Source organism: Raphanus sativus, chromosome 2, assembly GCF_000801105.2.
Source record: "Raphanus sativus cultivar WK10039 chromosome 2, ASM80110v3, whole genome shotgun sequence".
Classification (NCBI taxonomy): Eukaryota; Viridiplantae; Streptophyta; class Magnoliopsida; order Brassicales; family Brassicaceae; genus Raphanus; species Raphanus sativus.
Genome location: NC_079512.1, coordinates 36,050,719 through 36,077,000, shown reverse-complemented (window position 1 = coordinate 36,077,000; position 26,282 = coordinate 36,050,719). Strand labels below are relative to the sequence as shown.

The following is a 26,282-nucleotide window of genomic DNA, read 5'->3' as shown; positions in this document are numbered from 1 at the left end:
CGTATAAAAAATAGTGGATCGTATTATTAATGCCAGGCCCAATAACTAAAAGGCCCAAACCCTAAAAACGCCTTGGGGTGGGGAGAAGCCGATAACGAAAATAAAAACAGCATCAAACGCTCTCCGCCGCGTTCATTGCTTTCCCCACAAACTCTCCTCTCCTCTCCTCTCCTACAGATAAAGCTTCGTCAATTTTTGTCTCTATCTGATCAATACCGCGAAAAGATCCCAGTGATGTTGAGCTTGAGGCCAGGAGGAGGAGGTCGTGGAGGAAGCAGACTCTTTGCCCCGCGTTCTACCTTGTCTTCTTCTTCCTCTGATCTTACCAATGGTGAAGACGCTCCTTCATTCGCCGTTAAGGTTATATTTATTCAATTCGATTCGCGTTACTCTTTAGATTTGCTTTTGTTGAAGACACAATGCAAATGTCCTAATTCTTGGTGGGGCGCTTAAGCAATGCGACTTTGCTGTAAATATGGACAAATAATGATTACTTTGTAGGCTTTATTTAGGTGGGCAGTCTTTTAGTCTTTTGATGCTCATAAAGGACCCTACGTACATGTTATTGATTTGAGGGCTAATGTGTATTAAATCTCACCATGTTTTTTTTTTTTTGAATTCTGAGGTTGATGTTTTAATGGTTTTTATGTAGAGAGGTGACTCGAGATTTGAAGGTCGTGAGATTGTGCGGTTCACCAAAGAACAGCTTCTTCAGCTTAAAGAGGTCTTTTTCTTTTTCTTTTTTTTTTTGCTCAAATTAATTAAGTGGTATGCTCTGGTTTAAATATGAGTTTTGTAGGTCAATAGATTCGCCTAAACATAGTTTTTATTCATCATTTTTTTCTTGTGCAGACGAGCCAAGTCTCTGATGAAATCCTGAAGCTCGCTCAGGAAATTGCATCTGATCTTTTTGGCCAAGAGCAGAGCTGGGCCCGTTCAGAAATTAAGGTCAGTGTTTTGCTGAACCATGGAACTGAGTTTCTTGAATCTATGATGTTTTTATTTATTTTTAAATTCCCCTTCTTGTTTGCTCTTTTTTCAGCCTGCAGCTCAACCTCAAAATCGTTACTCAGAGACTGATAACCGTGATTGGCATACTCGTGCACCAATTCCTTCCCCAAGTAAAGACAGGTCAAGGGAGGACCAACGCCAATCTAAAGATTCGTATGCTGGATCAAACCAAGGGGTGAGTGTTGATTTCTGACAATGTCTTGGGTTGCTTTTAGGTTTGTCATTGCTTTAACTAACATCACAACTTGCTGAAGCAGTCTGGCCCTCCTCCTGCCCTGGTGAAAGCAGAGGTCCCATGGTCAGCTAAAAGAGGAACTCTTTCAGAAAAGGACCAAGTCCTCAAGACCGTTAAAGGGTATTGTATTCTTTATCTTTGTGTTCGGGGTTATTTGCTTTATATATAGTTTTATTGAATCGTTTAGTTCTGCTTCTCTGCAGTATTCTGAACAAGATGACTCCTGAGAAGTATGATCTTCTTAAAGGTCAATTAATCGACTCTGGCATCACTTCTGCGGATATTCTAAAGGTACACCCAGTTCTCTCTGCATTGGCTTGTTTTGTTTGTACTTCTCTCTCCTCATTGCATGATTTGGTCTTATCTTTAAAATTCAGGGTGTGATCCAGCTGATATTTGAGAAAGCCGTTCTGGAGCCCACATTTTGTCAGATGTATGCTCTTCTGTGTTTTGATATCAACGGAAAGCTGCCTTCGTTCCCATCGGAGGAAGCCGGTGGAAAAGAAATAACATTCAAAAGAGTGCTTTTGAACAATTGCCAAGAGCAATTTGAAGGCGCTGACAAATTGAAGGAGGAAGTCAGACTGATGACTGATCCAGCCCAAGAAATGGAGCGCAAGGACAAGGAGAGAATGGCCAAGCTCAGAACTTTGGGAAATATCCGTTTGATTGGTGAACTTCTGAAGCAGAAGATGGTGCCTGAGAAGATCGTCCATCACATCGTCCAGGTATATTATGACTACTCACGCTCTGCTTTTGTACCTTTAAAAGTTATATTCATGTAATACTTTTTTTCTGTAGTCCTCATGGTAAGTTTGTGTCTGGTTGCAGGAGCTTTTAGGATCCGACAGTAAAGTTTGCCCAGCTGAAGACGATGTAGAGGCTCTTTGTCAAGTTTTCATCACCATTGGAAAACAACTCGACGAGAGCCCGAGATCACGAGGTACAAACGACATGTACTTCAACCGTTTGAAGGAACTAGCAATGCACCCCATGCTAGCGCCACGCTTGAAATTTATGGTCCGTAATGTTGTTGATCTGCGAGCTGACAAGTGGATACCAAGGCGTGAGGAGGTAGGAACTTATAGATCGTATATCTAATTACTCTCTGAGATATATATATATATATATATATAAATATTTGCTTATGTTTTGTTCTTGCTGTGTAAAACTGGCAGATGAAAGCCAAGAAAATCACTGAGATTCACTCCGAGGCAGAAAAGACTCTTGGGTTGCGCCCTGGTGCAATGGCGAATATGAGGAATAATAACAACCGTGGTGGTGCGGATGGTACTTCAGCTGATATTCTAGGCTCTGGAAACTTCCTTGGACGTTCCGGTACTGGAGGAATGATGCCTGGTATGCCAGGGGGTAGGAAGATGCCGGGGATGCCTGTAACGGATGATGATGGCTGGGAGATGGCACGGTCCCGCTCCATGCCCAGAGGAAATAGGCAGAATCAGCAGCCCACTGGGCGTGTTCAGTCTCCTGCTATGATTAACAAGTCACTGTCAGTTAATTCAAGGCTCCTACCTCAGGGAAGTGGTGGTCTCTTGAATGGTAAACCAAGTGCCCTATTGCAAGGCGGCAACAGTGCCGAACCGCCTAAAGCTGTTATTGCCCCGGCCAAACCAGCTGTAGAGAAGCCACAACCACAGCCACATGAGGCGGTTGCTCCTATGGCTACTAGCTTGAACTCTGAAGTGCTCAGCAGAAAAACCAAGTCGCTTTTGGAAGAATACTTCAATGTCCGTCTGTTGGACGAGGCATTGCAATGCGTAGAGGAACTGAAATCCCCATCTTACCATCCCGAGCTCGTCAAGGAAGCTATCTCCCTCGGATTGGAGAAGAACCCACCGTGCGTTACACCAGTTGCGAATCTCTTGGCACATTTGGTCTCTAAGAACGTTCTAACTCCTAAAGACATAGGGAGCGGTTGTCTGCTTTACGGGTCTATGCTTGATGACATTGGAATCGATCTGCCAAAGGCGCCAAACAACTTTGGTGAGATCCTTGGGAGTTTGGTTATGGCCAATGCATCGGGTTTCGAGATGGTGAAAGAGATTCTAGTGAAAATGGAGGATGAATGGTTCAAGAAAGCAGTATTGGAAGCTGTGATAAAGAATGTCAGCGACTCTCTGTTGGCAACGCATGCAGCTGAAGTCGAGGCATGCCGTAGTTTGGTGTAGAGCATTATGTGCTATCTTCTCAATTCGTGTTTTGATCAGTAAACAGGTGAGCTCCTTCCTCGAACCATTTTCTAAGAACATGTCGAGTTAAATACCATACTGGTAATCGAGATTAGTTACAATCTTGTTACATGGTTTTGTTTTTTCTTGAATTGTGAATTTTCTTTTTTGGTGCCTACATCTTGGTTTTGATTAGTTCAAGATGCGTAAGACGGTGATTCTATGTTCAATGGTAGAGTGTTTTGACAATTTTGGAATTAAATTTTTTATTTAATAGAGCATGTTACTTATAAACTAACAGATAATTAATGTAAGCTTGTAATACACAGACCTAGTAAGATATGTAACGTGACAACATTTACTTGGACAGTTCGAGATTACACACACTCATGAACGTGGCAAAATGTTTGGTGGAAAGCTTTCAATATTTTTTTGGTTGTGTGCATAGTGCACGAATCAGTGAGTGAGATTTTCACAAATCTGTAAATGCCATTGCAAACATTGGCTTAAAACCTCTACTTAAAACCTGGACTTTGGAACATTTTAAACCGAACCAGCCAGAATCTAATATGATATTTAGAAAATCATTCGTCTAAAATAATAAACTACTGCATTCAAAACGGCATGTTCTTAAAGTAACTCTCCGATTTGTTATATAGAAACTAACATGCAACGAAAACGAAGAAAATATTAAAAGGGATGATGATTAGTAGAATATCAAACTTCATCACTCAATAGTCATAAGATAAAAAGTCTCCTAGAATAAGGTCTTTTGACAACAAACGAGTTCCACAACTCTTAGCATACGGTGTTCATGATACTTCACTTATTAACCAACATGTTGTTCTCTAGATACTTACTCAACAAGACCATACAAGATCTTGTTTATTTAGTCAGAAAAGCGAGGGATGATGAAGTCAACAAGCAGACCCGTTGGCTCAGCGAGCTGAGACTCTTCGCCGCTGTCATTTGGGAGTGAGGTGAGCACACGAGTTGTAGACACTTTGAGGAATGACTCCTTCTTCTTGTAGACTATCTTCACCTCCAAAAAAGGACCTTTCTTGGTCGCCCCATTTCCAGTTACCATCACGTCTCTTAGTCCAACATAGCGTGATTCAGGACCTGCCGGGCCTTCGTAAAACCCCTGCCTCACAGATAAGAAAACATATTATCAATGATGATCTCTGAGAACTTGAACATGTTAGAAAGAAAGAAAAATGACTGTACCTCTTCCCTAACAAGATCAAACTCTGGACTGAACACATGCAGCTTCGCTCCCACCGGCTGCAGCATCAGCAACTTAGACGCTTCTTCAGATGTCTCAGCCTCAACCAGTTCTCCTTTCATGGGAACACGAGGGATGGAAGATGCGAACGGGGGAGTCTTCTGCACACATCCCAAATGTGTCCAGTGCTCAGCTAACGGTAACCCATCTCTCAAAGCACACTCGAGGCAGTCTTTGAGAGTCAGCGTGTTGCGTCGCTCATCCGGTGCTCTCTGCTCGGTCTCAGGCTTGGGACAAGCGATGTCAACCAAGTACGCAAGGCAGTTTTGGATGGTAAAGGGCTGAGGATCCTGAGGGGACTCGTTCTTGCGACCAGCGTTTTCCACCAAGTACTGAGCAGAGTAGGAAGTGTACTCGCTGTCCAGGTTAGAAACCATCCGAGCACTGCTTATCAGACAAACCGCGATCATGGCGGCTCTCTCAGCTGCATCTGCAAGACAAAAAGAACAAACAAACCAACCAGAATGAACCCCAAGTAATGCAAATGTAAAAGTCAGTTCATTTTATTCTTACAAGCTATTAATCCAAACCAAATTTCTGAAAAGACAGCAAAAGAAAATAGCTTTAAGTTAGTTACCATGCTCTTCTTTGGCATCCATAGCTCGTTGGCAATCTGGATGAGTGAACTGAGACATCTTCTTGATCTGCAAAGTAAAAAAAGCCAATAAAGGTGAACCATTTTTCATAAAGTTGATAACTTTTTGCCGTAGAAAGGAAACGCAAGCTAGTATCAAGCAGACAGAGACCAATAACCTAACTAGCAAGCGGAAACACAAACCCTAATCGTGGAGCGAGAAGACAAAATAATAACGTAAATAGCTTCTTTAGACCAGCCTAAGTAAAAGGATTCAGCTGCATCATTCATCCAAGCACAAATTTTAAAACCCTAAAAAACGTAACTAAAAAGGTTCATCATTTTTGTTATCGCAAAGTAACAACAAACGAAGCAAATCTAAAACAGATCTAGCAAACAAACGCAGTAAGAGAGTCGAGGAAAGCTACTTGAGACAACGAGAGTGAAGCAGAAGCAAGAGCAGGAGAAGGAGCAGACGAGCAGTTGTAATGGACACACAACAAAATTGCACTTGGTGTTGGTATTTATAGAAAGTTCTAGAAACCCTCCGAAGCTCCACCTTCCCCCCAAACGACGACGTATTAGTGCTTTCTTAAATACGCTGTCGTTTGTGATCAACCAGAGTCTGCACCTAGTGCTGATCCACCTCCCGCAAACGACGACGTTTAAGGCTTTCTTGAATACGCTGCCGTTTAAGATCAACCAGAGTCTGCACCTAGTGCTAATATTGAAACGACATCGTTTGTGAATAAAACCCCATTTAGTCCAAACGATTATTTCTGTGACAAAAAGGAAAAAAAAGTCCAAACGATTATTTTAAAATAATACATTGTCACTCATTTTGAAGCGATGATCTTATTCATTAGCATTATAAATAGTAAAGACATTTACAACATTTACACAACTCAATTCATTTTGTAGAATAAAATCCCATTTTGTTCTCCGATTTGTTTGGATCAACTACAGAATGATGAGGAGTTCATTGGCTTTATATTCTTCATTGATTATGTTCCTTCCCTTATTACTCGCTCGGCCTTTACCATTTTCATCTGAAAATCATGGAAACACAGCCCAAACGTTTATGATGACATCCTGGAGACAGAGTTTTTCACAAAACCGCGACGCTCTTCGAATTTTCATTAGGAAAGGTGGTGGTGGTGGTGTTGGTAAGGGCCTTCGCGTCCATACATCGGCTTCCACTCGGCCTTCTCTTTCCGTAACATTTGGTTTCGGTTCCACGGTCACGAGCTTGATGTTGTTGATGTTCTTCTCCTTCTAGTTTGAAAATTTTTGAGCTTCAATTCAAGCGTTGTGAAGTTTTTATACATTGTAACGGTGTATTAATTGTTTTTTTTCTAATCATATGAGCTGATCATTGTAAAATCCGGAAACACATAAAAGTTACCGTGGTAGCTTCTATATATGTAATTGTTAAATTTTTCCAAATTTTTTCGTAATCAACCGAAACTGCCAAGTGGCGGTACGTTAATACTAAATTACTAATATTTTTTTTTTGGATCAATTACTAAATTACTAATATACACACCGGTTTAAAGACTGACCCACGCATTTTAAAGCGATAATCTCATTAATGATTAGTACATTATAATATACACTCCGGTTTAAAGACAGAGTCACGCATTTTGAAGCCATGATCTCGTTATTCTTTAGCTTATAAATAGTAAGTACTAATTCTTTGCTCCCCATTACACATCTCATTCATTTGTGAACTATCCCATTTTGTTCTCCGATCAAATACATTATCCACACCTATTATTTTGATAAACACACAAATGAGGATTTCGCTGGCTTTATATTGTTCATTTATTATGTTCCTTTTGTTTTTCTCTCTGCCTTTACCAGTTTCATCTGAAAATCAAGAAAGTAAAGCCCAAACGATGACGACCTCTTGGAAGCGAAGTCTTGCACAGCACGGCTACTCTCTTCGTGTTTTCATTAGGAAACGTGGTGGTGGTGGTGGTAGGGGTCGTAGTAGGGGCCGTCATGTCCCTACTGGCGGTGGTGGTTCGTCGACTACCACTCGACCTTCTCTTTCCATCACATTCGGTTTAGGTTCCACTGTCGCGAGCTTGATGTTGTTGATGTTCTTCGCCTTCTAGTTACATATTTGTGAGCTTCAAGCCTTGTGAAGCTTTTTATAAATTGTAATGGTGTGTTATCTTTTTTTCAAATCATGTGAGCTGATCAATATTGTAAAATCAGGAAACACACAAAATTCATCGTGGCTTGTATATGAAATTGTTAATTTTATTCGAAAGCAAACAAATTCCTTTGAGGTATATATATATTTTTTGACTTTGAATACTCTGTTTAATTGTTACGACTTAAAATGATTATCTTCAGACAACTAATCATTAGTTACCTTGCTAATTATATCATTGGCGTATGTTTCGAATGGAGCTCAATATGATTTAGTCCAATCAAATGGTACTTATGATGAATTTGATATGTACAACTGTATACGACCATAAGAAGCAATAATAAGAGGTTTACATCAAATTTTCAATCTACGATATATTATGTAAACTTTCTCAATCTTGGACTAGGCAATGAGTTTTAGAGATGGAGAATAATTTTTGACGTCGTGTGCACCAACTAGAGACTTACACGTATGACCATAAATAAGAATTTCAGATAACTAAAATATTTCATTAGTTTTGAGTCTTTTGACCTATATGTAAGAAAAAATATCATTCTTCTGTCAAACAAGAATAGTTCTTGGTGTATCTTGTATACTTGTGTTGTACACGATTATTATTTTAATTGAAAGCTAATAAATATCAAATTTCTCCCATAGCTCCATAAGATAATAATTTAAGAAAATCATTTTTTTCAACCACATCTTGACATTGTAATCTTTTATGTATAGTATAGTTGGAAACAGCTCGTCTTGCACTAATTCTTTTTTTTTTGTTGGGTCAAAAGTCTTAAACTAGTTCTTAATTATTGATTTTCTTAGTATATTCCGTATTGGTGATATATACACATAATCATTTTTCTGATAATACATATATATCCATACTGAATGCCACGAGAAGGAAAAAAAATCAAAATTTGACTCGCGAGGAGTGTGGAAAGAGGTTTAGGATGGTTCCTTGTAACGTGGGTGTGCACGTATAAACGGATTTGGGTACTTTAGACTAATCACGATCTAATGTAGCATTACTGGCCACGCTAATAAGAAAGCAAGAGTGAATCAGCTTTTTATTAATTTTTCAAACAGATTAAGACTGCTCATTGCTCAGAGAACATATTCCTTCCATTATTCACTACCGTTCATGTGGGGGAGAATCTAACTTTACCCGACAATAGCTGCTTTTGCTTTTTGTTCCAACAGATTTTATCAATCTTTGTTCTGTTTTATGAGTTGTAATCTTTCCACCTTTCGGTTTTCATCTCTCTTTCTCTGTGCAGATAATGGTCCTATATATATATTCACTTCCTCTAGTGTTACAGATCAATCTTATCTTTCATGACCATCTGCAATGAAGAAATACTATCGAGTTTTGTTACTCATCATCAGCATCATCTTCTTCTTCATCGCCTTTGCTTTAGCTGAAGAAGACAAAACAGTCGACCTGCTTCACAAAGGCAATTAGTTTGCTTTCAGTACTTTGCTGAACAACTTCATACAAAAACATTTTAACTGACTTTTTTTTTTCTTGTTGCAGAGAGACTAGAGGTCAGAGTAGCTAGTGGTACGAAAGCTCACGGAAGAATTTCGGAAGTGAGCAAGGCAAGAGGCGTTTATGGAGGTGGATCACTTGTCAGACCTACAGGAAAGAAGAACAGAGCCATGTCCTCCATGACCAAATCTGCTTCACTCGCTGTGCTTCACGCATCAGTTGCAGTTCTGGTCCATCTTTTCTTGCACTGAAACCTTAAGTAGAAACAGAAAAAAGGTTCATATTCCTACTTTTATGTGGAAACTTGTTTTGTTGCAAAGTTTCAGAATTTATAAATTTATCTAACATTTTACATCCACCAAGTAGAGGGACTTCGCATGTTTAATAAAAGATATGGAGATTTATGTTCTCTCTTTCTCAAAAGAATGTAATTCTAAATGTATTGTTGGTATATATCCATGCAAGTCACAGGGGATAGGATGAGAGAAGAAGAGATGTATACGTTCCTTTTGCTCCATGATCTAATAGAGATAACAAATGCATCGACATATATATAACTAGGTGAATATAACCTAAGAATGAAAGGAACAGTCAAACACACAAAGTTTTCAAATCTATTTCAACACACTAATAAAATAAAAAAGAACAACTTATTTGGGTACAAAGAGTGAACAGTTCTCAAAGAAAAAAAAACAGATTCTGATATAGACAGGTATCAAGCGGAGTAGTAGAGAGGGCGTCTGGCTTCATCGAAATACTCTTCTTGGTTCTGGAACACAATCACGTAAAGCGCATAGATTATCCCTGGCACGTATCCTACGATCGTCAGGACCAAGCATATCAAGAACTCCACCTACAAAACCAAATCAGAGTTTGGAAAAATCCAAAAGCTCCATTCATCAAAGCATAAACTGATACAATACTGAAAAGATATGCCATTCATATCATAGATTCTAAGCTTCACTCCAACCTAGAGAGACTTCTTGAGAGATTGGACAAAAACCTATGCATCAAACAACATAGACCTGAATACTGATGCTACCTCTTATATTAAGAACTAAATAACAGTCTTTAAAAGAAGTTCAGCTATTCTTCAGTCTTTTTTTGTAAGGTAGATAAACAGAAACTGAAGATCTCTTCTGAGGAACTCGAGAGTTAAAAAGAGATAGCTTACAGTGCAACAGCCACGCCTGAGGCAAACTCCTAGAGGAGGAAGAAGGACTGCGATCAAGATCTCGCACAAGATTTCGCACTTGGTCGGCATTTTCAACAAAATAAATCTTTTAGAAGACGAAGACTTATATGATCCTTGTAATGAGTTCAACGGAGGAGATGTTGAAGAGACAGAACACTATTGTTGTTGTCGGTACATAGATACAGAACAGTCCACGTTCTTTTAATTATCTTTGTGCGGTAGATAGTCACTAACGAGATCTCTACCGTTCATTTATATACGTTTTAATATCGTACGGTTAAAATTTACTTCTCGTGGGTTACTTACCTCATCCAGTTCTCGTGGGTTACTTACCTTACATCCACTCCTTTATATTTTCATCTCATCGTTGGTTAAGTAACACGTACAGAGTAATAACTAATATGGTGTGACGTAACACACATGATCGCTTCTAGATATTTTGAACTTCTGATTGTCTGGCTGGTCCCCTCCGCCGTGTGAAATGTGTAAACTAAAGTGGGCCTAAAGTGGGCCTATCTTTAAGTTAAAATCTGAGGACCGGACTGAGTTTGGACAGCAGGGTAATGGGTCGCACCAGAAAAAACTTTGGAATACAAAAGAGTGAGTATTCATGTGATGCAGTGCAGTAGTCAAAAGTCATTCTATGAAATTGGCATGACTTGAATAGCTGAATATACATGATAAGGAAACTGATGAGATTGCATAGCAACTTATTTAGTGGTTACATAATTAAAACAGCCTCAAAGACATTGAATGGACCAACAGATAGTCTCAAGCTGAGTTGAGTGGAGCACTGTAGTCCTGAGTTTCCCCTTCACGGTTCTGAAATACGATCACGTATATAGCATAGATTATCCCAGGGATGTAGCCCAAGATAGTCAACACCAAGCATATCAAGAACTCTACCTGCAAACATATAATCAGAGTGAACACAAACTCTCTTAGTTACCAAATCACTTGCTCGGGACTATAAATAAACCAATTAATTTAGGAACTCCATGAAAGAACTTACAGTGCAGCAGCCACGCTTGAGGCAGACTCCAAGAGGAGGAAGAAGGACTGCGATCAAGATCTCGCAGAAAACTTCCATATTGCTTGCCATTTTTTCTCAAAGGTGGACAAGAAACTCCTAAAGATGAATTTGATCTTTATAATGAAATAATGGAGAAGAGAGAACGCTGAGAGTTGGGGATCCAGTGAGGCGCAATCCACGCTCCTAATAAGTCAACTACGAGATCGTGACCGTTTATCTATCGAACGTAATTTTTAATCGTGTGGCTTCAGATACATACCGACATCTCGTGAATCAACCTTACCCTACCTTCTTTAGATATTTTTTCCACTCAAGGTGGAGACTGGGATTTGTTTGAAACGTTGTCGTCTTAATAAGCTATGCTTGGGTTACTTGGATGTAAAGCTACTTTTGTTGGCAATCGGAATTGTCAATATTTTTCATTGCTTTAAAAATATGAAAAATACAAGAAGCAAGTGGAGTGGTAACTCCTCACAACAAGTGAATTATAGGAAGGTAGAAGAGTTGGTTTCTTAACACGCAAGAAATATCAACTCTCTTCTTATCAACAACAATAAGCAAATAACAAAATAAAAATAACACAGAAGCGAGCCAAAAACAAGTGAAGTAATCATCACCATATTATTTTCTTCAATTATCATTTCTTGGAAGGCGTAAAATATCAACAGGACGGTTGAAGTCAGGCTTCTTGATCTCCATCAAACTCTTCAAGCTCGAGATACATCTCGTTATATCACTGTTTGTCAAGGCTATACACCCGCATAAGTCTAGGTACTCTAGATTAGAACATCCTTTACAAACCGAGGTAAGACCTTTAACAGTCATTGTACAGTATTGAAGCTCCAAGTGCTTCAGCCTAGGCATGTGTCTCCCTATTATTTGAGCCTCTATGTTACCGTATCTTGGAAATGCACGTATATAATCAACCGGCGCTACAATTGTAGGCACGCTGGGACCTTGCCGAGGAAACAGATTCCTTTTCAAGATCTCTAGGTTCGGGCAATGCCTCCCTAACATGGACAGAGACTCGTGAGATATACCATAAGAGTAGCTTGCATCAAGCTCTCTTAGCTTTGGACAGTTTGAGGCTATTTTTGCCATCGTTGCATCAGTGACGTGAGGGCAGCTCTTAATCCAAAGCACCTCTAACTTAGGACACCTGAAAATATAAACCACATGAAAAATGTATATGAATCACCATCTAAATGTAATTAAGCAATAAAAGTCATGATCTAAACCTCTCAGCAGCGTAAGATAGAGAGCGATCTGTGCAGTGTCTGACACGAATCTCTGTGAGACCGCCTTCGCTCCAGTCAACGACGGATCTGAAGAAGGAATCAACCTTGTCTTCAAACTCGGGAGTCCACCAGTTGATCGACTCAGGGAATGACTGAAACCGAGATTCGAGATCGAAGATGGTGTTGAGTGACGGTTCATGGCATGTGTTCATCCAAGTCTTGCAGACAAGCATCGGTCCCATCCATCTTTCTTCCTGGCTAAGGCGTGAGAAGATGTCCAGAAGACATTCCCGAGTCATCTCAGCCCATTTAGGGCCGAGTCCCATTAGATTTAAAGCTTAGTCGTTTAGATTCTTGTAGAGAGACTTTCTTCAGGCCGAGAAAAGTAGCTCAGAGTTTTAGGCGTTCCAAGAATAAAATTTAACACCGAAAGAAGAAAAAACGTGCAGCTAACGTCTCTTTTCTTAATTAATTTCCCTCTAATGATCTATATAGATTAAAATATATCATTTGACCCCAAAGAAGGAATATACTATATTATTGTATGATGTGTCACAAGAAATCTACATATATTATCAACATCGATACGTGTTGTCATCTATATTATTAAAAGAGAAGTACACATATATAGAATATACCTTAGTTTTCAGTGTTATTTACACTTTCATGCCACTGATATTAAATATTACTTCTTATTTAAATGCTGTCTTTTCCACTTTAATTAATGTGTTTTCCAAAATTAAATTTGAATTAAATAATACTTTCTATTTTAATGCTTTGTTTTTTTCACTTACATTAACGTGTCTTCTAAAATTAAATTCGAATTAAATACACTTCATTAACTTCTCAATTAAATCAATATCAAATTAAAAAAATACATTTTTATTGAACAAACAATTCAGGGAAATTATAATATCAACTCTTCATTGAACAAATCTGAACGAAAAAGTATTACCAAATTTGAATCGAAACTAGATAATATCCAAACGGATTTACTATTTTGGTATCTAGAGAACCAAAATGTAAACCTTATCCGAACAAAATATTTCGGATATTCGAATGTATTTAAATCATATTTATATACTTCAGTATGTTAGCTATTTTTCGAATTAATATCCAAGATATAAACTATTTTAAGTTGTTTAAAATATTTGAATTATAAAAAATAGTCAAAAGTAAATATCTAAAGTAGATAAACAATAATCAAAACACCAAAAATACTTAAAATATATATTTATTCTTCATCCAAATATTCAAATTAAATTTATTTTAATTTTTAATTTAGATACTTTAGTTTACATTACTCAAATTTACATGTTATATTTTTTAGATTTAAGGATATATAAATTTTAAAAATTTAAAAATAATTTAAACGGGTTATCAAACCCGCAAAGATCCAAATCAAACCGGAACCAAAGTTTATAAATACCCGAATAGAGTTAGAATCTTTAAACTCAAAAATCTCAAACCAGAATAGATTTTAACCAAATTCGAATGGATACCCAAATATCCATCACTAGCTTAGTCAATATAAAACGATCAAATATTATAAATATACTATTTAATATAAATAAATAAAAACTAAAACTGAAAATTAATACCCGTGCGGTCGCACGGATCAAGATTTAGTTCTAATGAAAACTTATTGCCAACAAAATAAAAATAATTTATTTTTGCAAACACTATGACCTCTGGGTTTGTAAACATTTTAGTTTCTTTTTGCTCTTTGATTTGAAAGCCAATTTCCAAAAAGAAAAAACAAAACAAAAAATTAATGAAAAAGTAGGGGTGTATTAGCTCTTCTCACAAGTACGACTCGAAAGCCCTAGCGTGGAATCACCAGACGATGAGATTCCAGGTGCACATGCCGCTCCGTCGACAGTTCTTCAGCACATCGGTGAAAAGTGCAACATGTGAGAGGTTGATCTCCGCTCTCTCCGAATTTTATAGGCAGAAGAATCTTAATTTGTCCTCAAATCCGTCCCATAAGATATCTTCACACGTCAAACCCGTTAATACACCCATCTCATTTCGTTCCATTTTCTCCGGGCTTAGGTGGCAGAACAATCCTTCCCTGGTATCATTCCTACAGTATGCTACGCCTGTCGATGTATCCTCGCTTTCCTCGCTAAGTCTTAATCCCAACTTCAAAGATACTGTGTCCTGTCATGCATCTGTCCTCCATGTTTTGACATCACATGGAATCTCGTGTCACGTCCCTAAGATCTTCATATCCATGACAAAGATGTGCGATACGGTGAAAGAATCTATGTTAGTTGCTGATTTCTCTAGGAGGTTTAAGTCTCAGCTTACTCCTAAATGCTACCACGCCTTGTTGGATTTATTGGCTAGATATGATGTGGTCGTCGAGATGAAGAAAGTTTATTCAGAGTTGTTGGAGAAAGGTATGGTCTCTTCTCGGGGTACTTACACACCCAATCTCATGATTGAGTCGTATTGCAAGCTTGGATATGTGGTTGAGTCGAGACAGTATCTCTGTAAGATGATCCAAGCTGGCTTGGCTCCTGATCATGTCACGTTTACATCTTTGGTTCTTGGTCACTGTAGAAGACACCATGTGGAAGCTGCTTTCCGTGTTTTCAATGAGATGGTAGATCATGGGTGTGCACAACGCTATGAGAAACTCATATTAGAGATCTGTGGAGTTGGGAATCTGGAAATAGCGAAGAGGGTGTTGGATCAGATGTTTAAAGAAGGAATAATTCCAAATGATATGGTTTTTATTGCATTTGTTAACTGTTGCTGCAAGCTGCAAAAGTATGGAGAAGCTGTGAAGATTGTGGAATATATGATTCGTTGTGGTCACTTACTGCCATTTGGGTATTGCAAAACGTTGGTTTACTGGTTGTATAGCGTAGGAGAAAAGAAGAGAGCAGGATCAGTTATAAAGATGCTGCTTTGCTCTGGCTTCTACCATGATGAACTTGCTTGTGAAAACTGGCTTAACCTAGGGGAGAATGGCTCATTTCTACACCTTCTCTTTTATGAGTTACAACCGTCATCTGCTTTGTTTTTGTAACGTTGACGAATAAACTATATGTTAATTGTTTTCTTACGAGTTTAAAATGTGAGCATAGAGGTTAACAATTTTGTTGTTGAATTTATATCCCATAGTGGTTGCCACACTAAAAAAATCACAAAAACATTCAAAGTAATTATGGCTGTCAATTGGACGCACAACAACTAAGAAGAAGAAATGAAGATGAAGATGAAGATTCTTGCGTTTCAAGTAACTGTTTTTTAATGTTCAGACAAGTACTATTTAGAAACAAAAACCCATTTACTTGGTAAAGAAGAAGCATGTGAAGAAAGAATGCGTTGAGAAATACTACACATGAGATTCTTTAATTGGACTTAAAGGATAATGTTGTCACAAAAAGCATATGTGCATATTGGGCTAAATCATTATCTCAGAATCCCAGTTGATATTCTTACTTAAAACCCCTCTCAAACACTTAAAGCCACTGAATCTTGCCATGAAACCTTCCTCTCGTCTCTGCATATCCGAAACTTCATTTCTCTATGTAGCTCATCGATTCCATTACCAAGCATCGCGTTATTTGTTGCTTCAGGGACCATTTGTTCACCATTCGCTTCCGGTTTCTCTTCTGCTATGTACAACCAAAAGTGCAAAACCCACAACAAAACCAAGCTCTGAACAATTTTTCGGTTCTCAAGACTTCAACAAAAAGAAGAGCCCAAAAACAACACAAGTTGTTTTGGCTTTACCAAGATCTGATTTAGGTCAATGCCCTGGACTTTGTCAGTGACAAACGAATAAGATAGTTAAATCTTAGGAAATAAGCTAGCTGTTAGAGTTCTTCTTGCGTCTCAAGTTACCTTGCATGATATTCAGACAGCTTCGTTATTTCGATTAGTTTGGTTACATGAAACCTGTTATATTTTAAAAAAACGACACAAAGTAGTATACATGTTGGCGGTACTTCTGCAATTGTTCCTACGAAATTCATTATTTTATTGTTAGTTTTATTGTTGGCCATTATCAACTGATTAGTTTTTGGTTCCGGTGAACGGCGTTGCATATTTAAACATAAATGTAGACTATTGTAAATAAAACTTGTGATGATACCTTTTGCTAACGAAAGGATTATACAAACCAACATATATAACAAATATTTTCTTACAAATTAAAAGAAAGTGACACTTTCAATACAAATCTACAGGCGTCTCCTTGGTCGCAAGGTTGGAGGATTTGGTTATCCTAGCTTGATCTCTTTCAAATTCTTCAGCGTAGAGGTACTTGTTGTAATACAATGGCTAGTCCAGTAACTGCACCCGAACAAGTCCAAGTACTCTAGATTCGAACATTTTTGACATAGTTTGGAAAGAGCTCTATCAGTCAGTGTGGAGAATCGAAGTTCCAGGTGCTTCACCTGACTCATGTGTTTAAGAATACTAAGTGCATCCGCATTCCCTAACGTTTCGAAACATAGATCCCGCTGCCGCACGTATGTGCATTGCCGCTTCAACCTCCTGATCTCCGAAGGCGGCATCAAATTGCGTTTCAGAATATGAATATTCTTGCAATTCGTACCCACTAGTTCAATACAATAACCAGATATTAAATAAGAGCAGCTTATATCGAGCTCTTTAAGCTTAGTGCAGTTTAATGCTATCTTCCTCATGGACTGAACAGTAACCTTTGGGCTATACGTAGCCCCAAGTACTTCAAGATTAGGACATCTGCAAATCAAGATTTGATCAAACTTCTGCGATTAACCTCAACTGAACCAATCAAACAGAAAGGTGTGTACCTTTCGGCCACGTAGGAGAGAGATTGATCTGTACAATGCCTGACTCGAATCTCCTTGAGACCGCCATTGCTCTTGTCCACAACAGACCGGATGGTTGAGTCAACCTTTTCCTCAAATTCGGAACTCCACCAGTGGTTTGAATCTTCGGAAGACAGAAACTCACCTTCGAGGTCCAAGAGAGTGTTGAGGGACGGTTCTTGGCATAGCTTCGTCCATGTTTTGCAGACCAGCATCGGTCCGTTCCATCGTTGACCAATGCTCAGACGTGAGAAGATGTCGAGGAGACATTCTGGAGTCAACTCTGTCCAGTCAGGGAGGACTCTAGATCCCATCTGATTGAGAACGAATTGAAGATTGTTAGATCCTAGTGATTGAATATGTTTGCAATGAATATCTTACCACGAAGAACCGATCAAATTATGTGTAATAAAGCGGAGTCTATATATATATATATTAAGTTTCGGAATTCTTGTTTCTTGATTTACCTTTTCTATTAAGAAACCTACTCCGCGTTTCCGTGGTCGCTGACTTCCTTTAGGGAGAGAGCTTTGTGGTTTAGTCTTTGTTTAGTCTTTTAAACTCTCCAGCTATTTGAGCTTAGCCATTTCTAGGTCATTTAAAACATAAATTAAATGAGATGAACTGGACGAGACGTTTTACAAGATTTTCAAAATATCTTGTTATTCAGAAAATAATTTTGAAAAACATTTAAAGTTATGCGTTGTCGAACGTAAAATTTATGTAAAATCATTTATGATCTCCGATTAATTTATTTACAGTTTATAAAATATGTATCAAATTCATTGTTATTCACATCTAAACGTGTTATTTGGAGAGAATTCAAAATAAAAATGATTTAAAAAAATCTAAGGCTGTTGCTTCTCTACAATCAATTGCTTCCCTCTATTAACAATGTTACACTTGATTAGTTTTGAGTTAGAAGGATAACTCAAAAATGTTACCAATCACCAAGTAGTTTTATTTTCTTGAGTTTGATGTTTGATTTATGATGTGTTATGCTTGATTTATAATTTTGAGTTATTTCTTTCAATTCTAATTCAACATGTCACCAATAAAAGCTAATAATTTTCCTTCTTAAACGGAATTTTACCAATGAATAACGAAATGTTGTGGGTTTTTTTTCCCTCTTTCAGTCTTTCATGCATGGTGGAGTGACTCTCCTAAGATTCATCACTAGCCGAGCCATAAGCTCTCAATCAATTCATCGCTTCAAATTAGTGTGTATATAGTCAGTCAAAATTTCAACAAATTCTTTGTGACTCACACAAAAGAAAAAAGCTGTGACCACATAGTCTAAGCGGCTCACGGAAACAAGGACCAGAACACAAGAGACATGATCATGTAGGAGTTCAAGTATGATCTTCGTGCGTCCTCATCATTACTGGTCTCTTGTCTCGTGGTATCAATGTCCAACAAGTCTTTCTGGTTATCAACGTTGATGTGAAAAATAAAGTTGGCTATATCAAGTAAAACAGATCAAATCATTTGTTAAAATATTATCAATTTCATCTAAAACTATAACATTCAGATTTGTTTTTACAATCAAGAAATTCGAACAAACCACCTTGAACTTACAAAAAATCTAAAAAATTATTGCTAAAAATATTATTGACAACAATAAATTTTAAATTACATTTTAAAACACCTAGTTCAATAACACTGTTTTAGTTAGATACAGAAATTGCAGGCAGATTTGTTATGGCATATGAAGAGAGCGAGTAAAAGAACATTCACCACATAAAATGAGATTCTGTAATCACCAAATTGGATGTTGGAACATATGAAAATTATGATTTCAAACTGATCAAATCTTCATATATCTACTACACCTGTGCATATATAAAAACCCTTTAAAGCATATGTGCATATTGGGGTAAATCACAATATCTCAGAATCCTACTTGATATTCTTACTTAAATCCCTTCTCAAACACTCAAAGCCACTGGATCTTGCCATGAAACCTTCCTCTTCACTGCTGTTCTGTTCAACTCTTTCTCCACGTCTCTGCATATCGGCAACTTCATTCCACCACGTAGATCATCGATTCCATCACCAAGCACTTCCTTCTTTGTTGCCTCAGCGAGCACTTGTCCACCATTCGCTTCCGGTTCCTCTTCTTCTCTCTACAATCAAACATGCAAACACACACACACAAAATCAAGTTCTGTTCAGTTTCTCAATTCTCAAGAAAAGGAAGAGCCAAACATGACAAGTTGTTGTGGCTTTTACCGAGATCTGGTTTAGGTCAAACCCCGTGGGGAATTTGTCAGTGCTCCTCCCATCTCCATTAAGATCAGGAAGAGGAGTGGTGTTTGACAGAACCTCGTTCCCTCTCGTCCTTTTCGGATTCTTATTGTCCAATTCACAATTTGCATTATCTAATAACGCCGCCAATGCTTCCTTCTTCTCATTGCAAATTGTATCCTTGTGTCTAGGAGCAGAGTACTTCTTTCTTTTGCCACTCTGTTTACTAGGCACCTTCAACATGTCGGGAGATGTTTCAAGAGTTTGGTCTTGCTTCAAGTGTTTGTATCTACGTCTCAAGAACCTACCCGTTTTTTAATCAAAACACACACTCAGTAAGCCAATTAAACGTTGGAGTGTGGTTGAATCATGTAAAAAACTGACAAGAAGATGAGAGAGATTCATCAATATACCTAACTTCTGCGTCAAGGTTTGATCGTCTCTGTTTCATCATCTCCAACTTCCTCATCTTAAACTCTGTTTCCTGAGAATACAAAAAAAGAAAAGTTGAAAGCTTTATCTTATATTTGCTCCATCAGAATCAAACCCAACAATTCAAAATCGCCGGATCCAGAGACAATTGAAGAGGGGAACCCTAATTACCTTTTGCAAGTCGTGATAATCCTGCATAAGGGATTGATGCTTGAACATGATCCTGGGATCGACGGAATCAGTGATCTCCTTCATCGGATCCGATCAGAGAATCGCAGATACGGAAGAAGAAGAAGAAGAAGAAGAAGAAAAAGGTAGAGAGAGAAGGGGAAAAGGGGATTAGGTTTAAATGTAGGAGGAAGAGTCTTATTCCTTGTATGAAACTCTCTTCTTGACCAATGACTTATGAACCCACAAAGCAGAAGCCACCACATCATTACAATTTCTTAGATTGAAATTTGTAAATTAAATTTTTTGAATTTTCCTTTTTTTTTTCTTTTTGGTTGAGATGAGTCTATGAGACAGACCAGACAAGCAAACAGAAAACTAGGCGTAGTCATGAAGATGGGTAAAGGAAGAGGAAGGAAAAAAAAATATTTTCTTTTATGTTATGTCTTTTTGGAAAGTTGCAGAAGGGGGCATTGAATTGCTGACTAATTAACAGGAAAAAGGTTCTTTCTTTATTGTGTTTATATTTTATGATAATTATAGGTTTATGTCTTTGTGTGTGGTGGGTTTGATGATTGGTGGAGATTTGAATTTTAAAAAGCACATATGGATGGGTCATTGAAGAAGAGATAAAGAAATGAAATTTTGTAGATTGATAATTAGAAGAGATGGGGTCTTGAGTTGAGAGAGACATCAAAAATTAAAGAATTGGGAAATAAGAAAAGAAACAGAAGGAGAAGAAAACTATGGAGGAGGAAACTGAAATGAGAGATGACTGCTCTTGGTGTGTATGTGTGTATGAATTGGACCCATCCTGTGAGACTTACCATTATACCCTTAGAAATCATTAATTTTTTTTGTTAAAAATGCTTACTAATAAAAAAGTGTTTGAGAAATAAATTTTTTGTTGACAAGTTAAGAGCAAAAAAAAAGTTTGAGCCGAAAGCAAAAGCCAAAATGCCCAAGTTGCTAGAGCCCAAATATTTGTAAGTGTGATATTAATTGGGAAAATTGCTAATAGAGAACAAAAAAACAAGGGTGTTGTCCCTTTGGTATAAATCATTTTTTGTCCAATTTTTCTCCTTTTTACCCTTTCTATTTCTGAAAACTAATGAAATAAATACTTTTGTGAATCAAAAAAAATATTAAAAATACAAACAATTAATAAAACACCAATATACACATGCTGATATTTTTTTTGTTTTCAAAAAGTTGATAAATAAGAATTTGAAAATACGTTCCACTAAAGGTAGAATGTGCCTTCTACGGAAAATGGTATAGTAGAAAGCGTTTTCTAAAATAAACATGGTCATCTACTATTTTTAGAACGTACATTCTACTGTTTACTAATTTTCTAAAAAAGTGGAATGCGCATTCTACTAATCCTAAAGCTATCTACTTTTCGTCTGGAAGCATCTTCTACTTTTATTAAGTATTCTAAATTTCGCGGAATGTGTTTTCTAAAATGTACTCTTCCGTCTACTAAAAGTAGAATGCGTGTTCTGGATTTTTGTCAATGTTCTAAACTTTTAGAATGCGCCTTCTACGGATAAGATTACCTGATTTTTGCGAAAATTAATGAAAATTTCAGTTATGGAAATATTCTAAAAATCTTCTAAAAATATTCTAACTTCCTAAAACGTGTTATTTTCGATTTTGCTTGTCAAATTTTTTTAAAAAAATGATTTTCCCTTGTCTTATTCATTAATCTATGGTTTTTCCATAGTTTTCTTTTGTTTTTTTTTCACAAACTCTTGTTCACTATGATACATATCTATACAACATGTGGTGTTTTGAAATTAGGTGCATTTTTTTGTAAAATTTTATTTTTACTTTATAAAGTTTACAAATTTTATTTTTATTAAAAACATTTTTAAAATTTATATTTTTATTAAAAAGTTTGATAAAATTAAAATGGTTACAAACGTTTTAAACTTTTTATAAAAAATAAAACTTTGTAAAATGTTTCTTTTTTTAAAGTTAGTTTAAAGTTTTTTATTATTTTTTTGTAAATTTTTATTTTTTTTATAAATTTTTTAATTTTTTTATTAATTACAATTTTATTTAAAAAGTTTTAACTTTTTATAAAAATAAAGCTTTGTAAAATGTTTTTAATAAGTTTATTTAACGTTTTTATTAAAAAATTTGTAAATTATTTTATTTTTACAAAGTTTATTTTTATTAAATAAAATTTTAAAAGTTTTATTTTATTTTCCCTTTTTAAAACGTTTTTAATTATTATTTTTTAAATTCTTTTAGTTTACTGTGTTTAATAAAACTTTACACAAACTATATAAAATTTGTAAATTTTATAAAATAAAATAAACCTTACAAAAAGTTTTTAATAAAAAGTTTAAACAAACTTTATAAAAATACATTTAATTTTTTTCATTAAAATTTTGATAAAATTAAAAAGTTTACACATTTTAAACTTTTATAAAAAATATAAATTTGTTAACTGTTTTTTATTAGGTTGATTTAACGTTTTTTATTTAAAAAATTTGTAAATTATTTTTTTATTTATTAAGTTTTACAAAATTTATTTTTATTAAAAAAAATATAAGTTTTTATTTTTTATTTTCCCTTTTTAAATGTTTTAATTATTATTTTTTTTAAATTCTATTAATTTAATGTGTTTAATTAGATTAATCAAGGGTTAGTTTTGGGATTATGAAAGAAATTATACTAAAAGGACAACTAAATGATAGTTTTATACTATAAGGACAACCATGCTGAATTTTTGTTCCGTTTTGGCAATTTTCCCTTAATTGTTTGTCTCCTTGGGTTTGCTCATCTAACCAATGGCTTTGATGGCCCAGTATAAAATATAACTTACCTTTTAGTACAAAAGAACAGAATCATGCATCAAAAATTGCCGCGTTCGTGTCGTGTGTCGTTTACTCGCAGTCAATGGGGACATCGACGCCGTCCGTGACCATGACACCGGCTTCCGAGAAGCCAAGTGCGGTTCCACTTTCATTTTGTTTTGTTTGTTTTATTCTTATTTTTTCTTACCTAAACAAAATTTGTAGTTCGTGTCTGAAACTGGGATTTCAAGCTTACAATATTCAGATTTGCATTTTTCTCTTTCTAAATATTCATATTCCAACTAAGAGTATGATTAATGAAAGTCTCTCTAAATATAACACACCGGAATTTTTTATATTAAATTAATGAATATTTCAAATAAAAACAGTAAAAATCCACACCTAAAATATATTAAAATTCCTCAAATAAGAGATACTGGTGTGAATTTATCAAATTTTAAAAAATTCTTATCAATTTAATATAAATATATCCTGGTTTTACATTTGATGAAAAAAATTATAATGACAGAAATAATTTCGATAAAAAAATTAAATAAATCAATAGAAATACTCAAATTTATACTCCTAGACCTTTGACCAACAAAAAATAGTCTCCTACCCCAGGAAAAAAAATATTAACCCTTATATATAACAGAAATCAATTAGCGGAACATAATTCTCACGTTTAATTTTTTTTTTTCGTCGTCGTCTCTCTCTCTCGCGCTCTGTAAAGTTATTATCTTTCTTATTCGCTTTGGGCAAATTGCACCCAAGAAAGCAAACAGGAATCAAAGGTTCGGATCCTCCTCTGCGATTCGTTAGTTTCCTCCCGCGAAATCCTCTTACTTGTGTTTGTCAATTTCGAATCGAAACACGAGATCTCTTATCTTCTATTCGATTTCCTGATCCGTGAATATGATTGCTTCATTGACTAGATCAGATCCGTTTCTCGATTGTTTCCATGTTATTTGATTTGTTCAATTTGATTAGGGCACGGAATTGAAGAATCGAAGAATGTTAGAACAGCTATTGATCTTCACACGAGGAGGACTAATCCTCTGGACATGCAAGGAGCTCGGCAACGCTCTCAAAGGCTCACCCATCGACACTCTGATCCGCTCCTGTCTCCTCGAGGAGCGATCCGGCGAAGTCTCCTTCAACTACGAGTCCTACACTCTCAAGTGGACCTTCCACAACGACCTCGGCCTCGTCTTCGTCGCCGTCTATCAGCGGATCCTCCACCTGCTCTACGTGGACGACCTGCTTTCCATGGTCAAGGAGAGCTTCTCCGAGATCTATGATCCTAAACGGATGAGTTACGATGATTTCGATGAGAGTTTAGGCAGCTTAGGGAGGAAGCTGAGGCCCGTGGGGAGGAGCTGAGGAAGGTGAAGCCTGTGAGCAGTGTTAAGAAGCAAGGGCAGGTGTCAAAGTCTGGTCTTGATGGAGGAAAGAAGAGTGGTGGATCGAAGAAGGATGATGGAGATGGGAATAAAGATAAAGTCGGTAGCTTGATGATGACTAATGGTCACTCCAATGGGAATCATAAGATGGAAGATGACGCTGACAAGACTGATCTTGCTAACGGGAAAGAGAACACGGCTGATAATGTTGTACTTGATCCGAGTAAGCTTATGAAGCTGAGGAGCAAAGGTGTGAGGGGTAGAGGGGGTTTGAGGAAAACTGACAGTATAGGTAATAAAAGTTCCAAGGTTACTGCTGCGGAACCGCCGAAGAAGGCGACCAAGAAGAATAGGGTTTGGGATGATGCGGCTCCTAAACAAGTGAAGTTGGACTTTACGGACTCCGTTGATGAGAGTGGGAACGGTGATCATGTGGATGTTGTGGCTGCTGACCAAGGAGAGAGTATGATGGACAAGGAAGAGGTTTTTAGCAGTGATGGTGAAAGTGAAGATGGTGATGATGATGACGAACCAAGAAGTGATGAGAGAAACCTGAGGCTAAGAAGAAGGGATGGTTTTCTTCGGTTTTCCAGAGGTGGACGTTTCTCTTGTTGAATTTGTTGCTAATTTACGTATCTATTGTATCATCGTATTAAACGTATATTGTAAGCTTTGTTCAGTATTACTGGGAAGGCGAATCTTGAAAGGACAGACCTTGAACCTGCCTTGAAAGCTCTGAAGGAGCGGCTGATGACCAAGAATGTGGTATGTGCCTTTTACAGTGCATCTTTTCTTATGTTTGGGTTTAGGTATGGCTTTTTAATTGAGAGTGTGCTTTTTTTTCATTCACAGGCTGAAGAGATAGCTGAGAAGCTTTGTGAATCGTGGAAGCAAGTCTTGAAAGAAAGAAGTTGGCATCGTTCACGAGGATCTCCTCAACCGTTCAGGTATTGTGCTTTGTCCTTGTACCTCTATTTGAAACGAGAAAACATTTTAGTTTGAAATCTCAAGATTGCTTAATTGTGTTGACACATATGAACATCAGGGAGCAATGGAGGATGCTCTGATTCGCATATTGACTCCGAGACGCTCCATTGATATAATGAGAGACGTTCATGCTGCCAAAGAACAGAGGAGGCCTTATGTGGTCGTGTTTGTTGGAGTCAACGGAGTTGGGAAATCCACCAATCTTGCCAAAGTTGCGTATTGGCTTCAGCAGCATAAGGTCAGTGTAATGATGGCTGCTTGTGACACATTCCGTTCTGGTGCTGTTGAGCAGTTGAGGACTCATGCTCGTAGTTACAGGTAATGAAAATATTCAAGTAATCGCTGATTAATGTTCTAGATACTGATTTTATGAATATTGACGAGAAATACTGGTTTTGATTTTGGCAACAGATACCGATCTTTGAGAAGGGTTATGAGAAGGATCCAGCAGTAGTTGCAAAGGAAGCCATACAGGAAGCAACCCGGAACGGATCGGATGTTGTCTTGTTGACACAGCTGGTCGGATGCAGGATAATGAACCTTTGATGAGAGCTCTCTCAAAGCTCATTAACCTCAATAAACCAGACCTGGTCTTGTTTGTCGGTGAAGCTCTTGTTGGAAACGATGCAGTTGATCAGCTCTCAAAGTTTAATCAGGTTCAGTTTCTTACCCGCTAAAGATTCGTGTTAGATGTTTGTTAAAACCTTATTAACATTTTTTTTTTCTTTCTAAACTGTAGAAACTTTCGGATCTCTCCAATTCTGGGACCACAAGATTGATTGATGGAATCTTACTGACAAAGTTCGATACCATTGACGATAAGGTACAGTGAAACATGATATATATAAGGATTTATGTTGCCTTTTAGATGTTATAGTATGAAAATTGTAAACTATGTGTTTGGGACGGGGTTTGTAGGTTGGAGCAGCGTTATCGATGGTTTACATATCGGGAGCACCGGTTATGTTCGTGGGTGTGGCCAGTCTTACACTGACCTGAAGAAGCTCAATGTCAAAG

At 37.0% G+C, this 26,282-nt stretch overlaps 10 protein-coding genes, 1 non-coding gene and 1 pseudogene across 11 annotated transcripts; 6 read left to right on the top strand and 6 right to left on the bottom strand.

The window, feature by feature from the left end:
• The first annotated feature begins 121 nt into the window (after window positions 1-121).
• LOC130508172 (eukaryotic translation initiation factor-like) lies at window positions 122-3,711 on the top strand. The gene is made up of 9 exons (XM_057003462.1): window positions 122-360; window positions 653-724; window positions 853-948; window positions 1,043-1,186; window positions 1,269-1,366; window positions 1,450-1,537; window positions 1,624-1,974; window positions 2,078-2,320; window positions 2,425-3,711. Exons 1-9 carry the CDS (start codon window positions 235-237, stop codon window positions 3,433-3,435), a joined length of 2,229 nt encoding a protein of 742 aa, XP_056859442.1. The 5' UTR covers window positions 122-234; the 3' UTR covers window positions 3,436-3,711.
• LOC130508888 (small nucleolar RNA snoR103) lies at window positions 450-563 on the top strand. Its single transcript, XR_008943073.1, has one exon. It is a non-coding gene; the product is annotated as a small nucleolar RNA snoR103 (small nucleolar RNA).
• Window positions 3,712-4,141: 430 nt separating the features above from the next.
• Window positions 4,142-5,851, bottom strand: LOC130508173 (protein HEAT-INDUCED TAS1 TARGET 1-like). Its single transcript, XM_057003463.1, has 4 exons — window positions 5,723-5,851; window positions 5,298-5,364; window positions 4,663-5,150; window positions 4,142-4,579 (listed from the first exon to the last, which is right to left on the bottom strand). Exons 2-4 carry the CDS (start codon window positions 5,353-5,355, stop codon window positions 4,325-4,327), a joined length of 801 nt encoding a protein of 266 aa, XP_056859443.1. The 5' UTR covers window positions 5,356-5,364; window positions 5,723-5,851; the 3' UTR covers window positions 4,142-4,324.
• Window positions 5,852-7,087: 1,236 nt separating this feature from the next.
• LOC108839042 (uncharacterized) lies at window positions 7,088-7,513 on the top strand. The gene has a single exon (XM_018611887.2). It carries the CDS (start codon window positions 7,088-7,090, stop codon window positions 7,412-7,414), a length of 327 nt encoding a protein of 108 aa, XP_018467389.1. The 3' UTR covers window positions 7,415-7,513.
• A 1,124-nt stretch (window positions 7,514-8,637) lies between these two features.
• Window positions 8,638-9,367, top strand: LOC108838459 (uncharacterized). Its single transcript, XM_018611393.2, has 2 exons — window positions 8,638-8,906; window positions 8,987-9,367. Exons 1-2 carry the CDS (start codon window positions 8,801-8,803, stop codon window positions 9,190-9,192), a joined length of 312 nt encoding a protein of 103 aa, XP_018466895.1. The 5' UTR covers window positions 8,638-8,800; the 3' UTR covers window positions 9,193-9,367.
• A 128-nt stretch (window positions 9,368-9,495) lies between these two features.
• LOC108843064 (UPF0057 membrane protein At4g30660) lies at window positions 9,496-10,347 on the bottom strand. Its single transcript, XM_018616152.2, has 2 exons — window positions 10,116-10,347; window positions 9,496-9,794 (listed from the first exon to the last, which is right to left on the bottom strand). Exons 1-2 carry the CDS (start codon window positions 10,203-10,205, stop codon window positions 9,657-9,659), a joined length of 228 nt encoding a protein of 75 aa, XP_018471654.1. The 5' UTR covers window positions 10,206-10,347; the 3' UTR covers window positions 9,496-9,656.
• Window positions 10,348-10,775: 428 nt separating this feature from the next.
• On the bottom strand, window positions 10,776-11,305 carry LOC108843067 (UPF0057 membrane protein At4g30650). The gene is made up of 2 exons (XM_018616154.2): window positions 11,149-11,305; window positions 10,776-11,042 (listed from the first exon to the last, which is right to left on the bottom strand). The coding sequence occupies exons 1-2, from the start codon at window positions 11,236-11,238 to the stop codon at window positions 10,908-10,910; spliced, it is 225 nt and encodes a 74-aa protein (XP_018471656.1). The 5' UTR covers window positions 11,239-11,305; the 3' UTR covers window positions 10,776-10,907.
• Window positions 11,306-11,662: 357 nt separating this feature from the next.
• LOC130499822 (putative F-box/LRR-repeat protein 19) lies at window positions 11,663-12,842 on the bottom strand. The gene is made up of 2 exons (XM_056994242.1): window positions 12,408-12,842; window positions 11,663-12,328 (listed from the first exon to the last, which is right to left on the bottom strand). Exons 1-2 carry the CDS (start codon window positions 12,731-12,733, stop codon window positions 11,800-11,802), a joined length of 855 nt encoding a protein of 284 aa, XP_056850222.1. The 5' UTR covers window positions 12,734-12,842; the 3' UTR covers window positions 11,663-11,799.
• Window positions 12,843-14,271: 1,429 nt separating this feature from the next.
• On the top strand, window positions 14,272-15,447 carry LOC130508721 (pentatricopeptide repeat-containing protein At5g65560-like). Its single transcript, XM_057004366.1, has one exon. The coding sequence runs from the start codon at window positions 14,272-14,274 to the stop codon at window positions 15,445-15,447; it is 1,176 nt and encodes a 391-aa protein (XP_056860346.1).
• Window positions 15,448-16,472: 1,025 nt separating this feature from the next.
• Window positions 16,473-17,799, bottom strand: LOC108840373 (putative F-box/LRR-repeat protein 19). Its single transcript, XM_018613206.2, has 3 exons — window positions 17,689-17,799; window positions 17,204-17,535; window positions 16,473-17,132 (listed from the first exon to the last, which is right to left on the bottom strand). The coding sequence occupies exons 2-3, from the start codon at window positions 17,533-17,535 to the stop codon at window positions 16,646-16,648; spliced, it is 819 nt and encodes a 272-aa protein (XP_018468708.1). The 5' UTR covers window positions 17,689-17,799; the 3' UTR covers window positions 16,473-16,645.
• Window positions 17,800-18,980: 1,181 nt separating this feature from the next.
• Window positions 18,981-20,419, bottom strand: LOC130508169 (uncharacterized). Its single transcript, XM_057003460.1, has 4 exons — window positions 20,072-20,419; window positions 19,882-19,952; window positions 19,454-19,772; window positions 18,981-19,347 (listed from the first exon to the last, which is right to left on the bottom strand). The coding sequence occupies exons 1-4, from the start codon at window positions 20,153-20,155 to the stop codon at window positions 19,150-19,152; spliced, it is 672 nt and encodes a 223-aa protein (XP_056859440.1). The 5' UTR covers window positions 20,156-20,419; the 3' UTR covers window positions 18,981-19,149.
• A 3,134-nt stretch (window positions 20,420-23,553) lies between these two features.
• LOC130508720 (uncharacterized) overlaps window positions 23,554-26,282 on the top strand; it is a 3,809-nt pseudogene continuing 1,080 nt past the window's right edge.

Excerpts from the sequence above, each read along its gene's own strand:
- LOC130508172 (XM_057003462.1), top strand. The coding sequence starts at position 235 with ATGTTGAGCTTGAGGCCAGGAGGAGGAGGTCGTGGAGGAAGCAGACTC. Across the intron at positions 949-1,042 it reads GGGCCCGTTCAGAAATTAAG|CCTGCAGCTCAACCTCAAAA; the intron begins GTCAGTGTTTTG and ends CTCTTTTTTCAG. Across the intron at positions 1,187-1,268 it reads ATGCTGGATCAAACCAAGGG|TCTGGCCCTCCTCCTGCCCT; the intron begins GTGAGTGTTGAT and ends TTGCTGAAGCAG.
- LOC130508173 (XM_057003463.1), bottom strand. The coding sequence starts at position 5,355 with ATGTCTCAGTTCACTCATCCAGATTGCCAACGAGCTATGGATGCCAAA. Across the intron at positions 5,151-5,297 it reads GGATGCCAAAGAAGAGCATG|ATGCAGCTGAGAGAGCCGCC; the intron begins GTAACTAACTTA and ends TTTGTCTTGCAG. Across the intron at positions 4,580-4,662 it reads TTGATCTTGTTAGGGAAGAG|GGGTTTTACGAAGGCCCGGC; the intron begins GTACAGTCATTT and ends TCTGTGAGGCAG.
- LOC108839042 (XM_018611887.2), top strand. The coding sequence starts at position 7,088 with ATGAGGATTTCGCTGGCTTTATATTGTTCATTTATTATGTTCCTTTTG.
- LOC108838459 (XM_018611393.2), top strand. The coding sequence starts at position 8,801 with ATGAAGAAATACTATCGAGTTTTGTTACTCATCATCAGCATCATCTTC. Across the intron at positions 8,907-8,986 it reads AGTCGACCTGCTTCACAAAG|AGAGACTAGAGGTCAGAGTA; the intron begins GCAATTAGTTTG and ends TTCTTGTTGCAG.
- LOC108843064 (XM_018616152.2), bottom strand. The coding sequence starts at position 10,205 with ATGCCGACCAAGTGCGAAATCTTGTGCGAGATCTTGATCGCAGTCCTT. Across the intron at positions 9,795-10,115 it reads TCAGGCGTGGCTGTTGCACT|GTGGAGTTCTTGATATGCTT; the intron begins GTAAGCTATCTC and ends TTGGTTTTGTAG.
- LOC108843067 (XM_018616154.2), bottom strand. The coding sequence starts at position 11,238 with ATGGCAAGCAATATGGAAGTTTTCTGCGAGATCTTGATCGCAGTCCTT. Across the intron at positions 11,043-11,148 it reads TCAAGCGTGGCTGCTGCACT|GTAGAGTTCTTGATATGCTT; the intron begins GTAAGTTCTTTC and ends ATATGTTTGCAG.
- LOC130499822 (XM_056994242.1), bottom strand. The coding sequence starts at position 12,733 with ATGGGACTCGGCCCTAAATGGGCTGAGATGACTCGGGAATGTCTTCTG. Across the intron at positions 12,329-12,407 it reads CTATCTTACGCTGCTGAGAG|GTGTCCTAAGTTAGAGGTGC; the intron begins GTTTAGATCATG and ends TTATATTTTCAG.
- LOC130508721 (XM_057004366.1), top strand. The coding sequence starts at position 14,272 with ATGCCGCTCCGTCGACAGTTCTTCAGCACATCGGTGAAAAGTGCAACA.
- LOC108840373 (XM_018613206.2), bottom strand. The coding sequence starts at position 17,535 with ATGGGATCTAGAGTCCTCCCTGACTGGACAGAGTTGACTCCAGAATGT. Across the intron at positions 17,133-17,203 it reads CTCTCCTACGTGGCCGAAAG|ATGTCCTAATCTTGAAGTAC; the intron begins GTACACACCTTT and ends CTTGATTTGCAG.
- LOC130508169 (XM_057003460.1), bottom strand. The coding sequence starts at position 20,155 with ATGAAGGAGATCACTGATTCCGTCGATCCCAGGATCATGTTCAAGCAT. Across the intron at positions 19,773-19,881 it reads AACCTTGACGCAGAAGTTAG|GTTCTTGAGACGTAGATACA; the intron begins GTATATTGATGA and ends AAAAACGGGTAG. Across the intron at positions 19,348-19,453 it reads TTGACCTAAACCAGATCTCG|AGAGAAGAAGAGGAACCGGA; the intron begins GTAAAAGCCACA and ends GTTTGATTGTAG.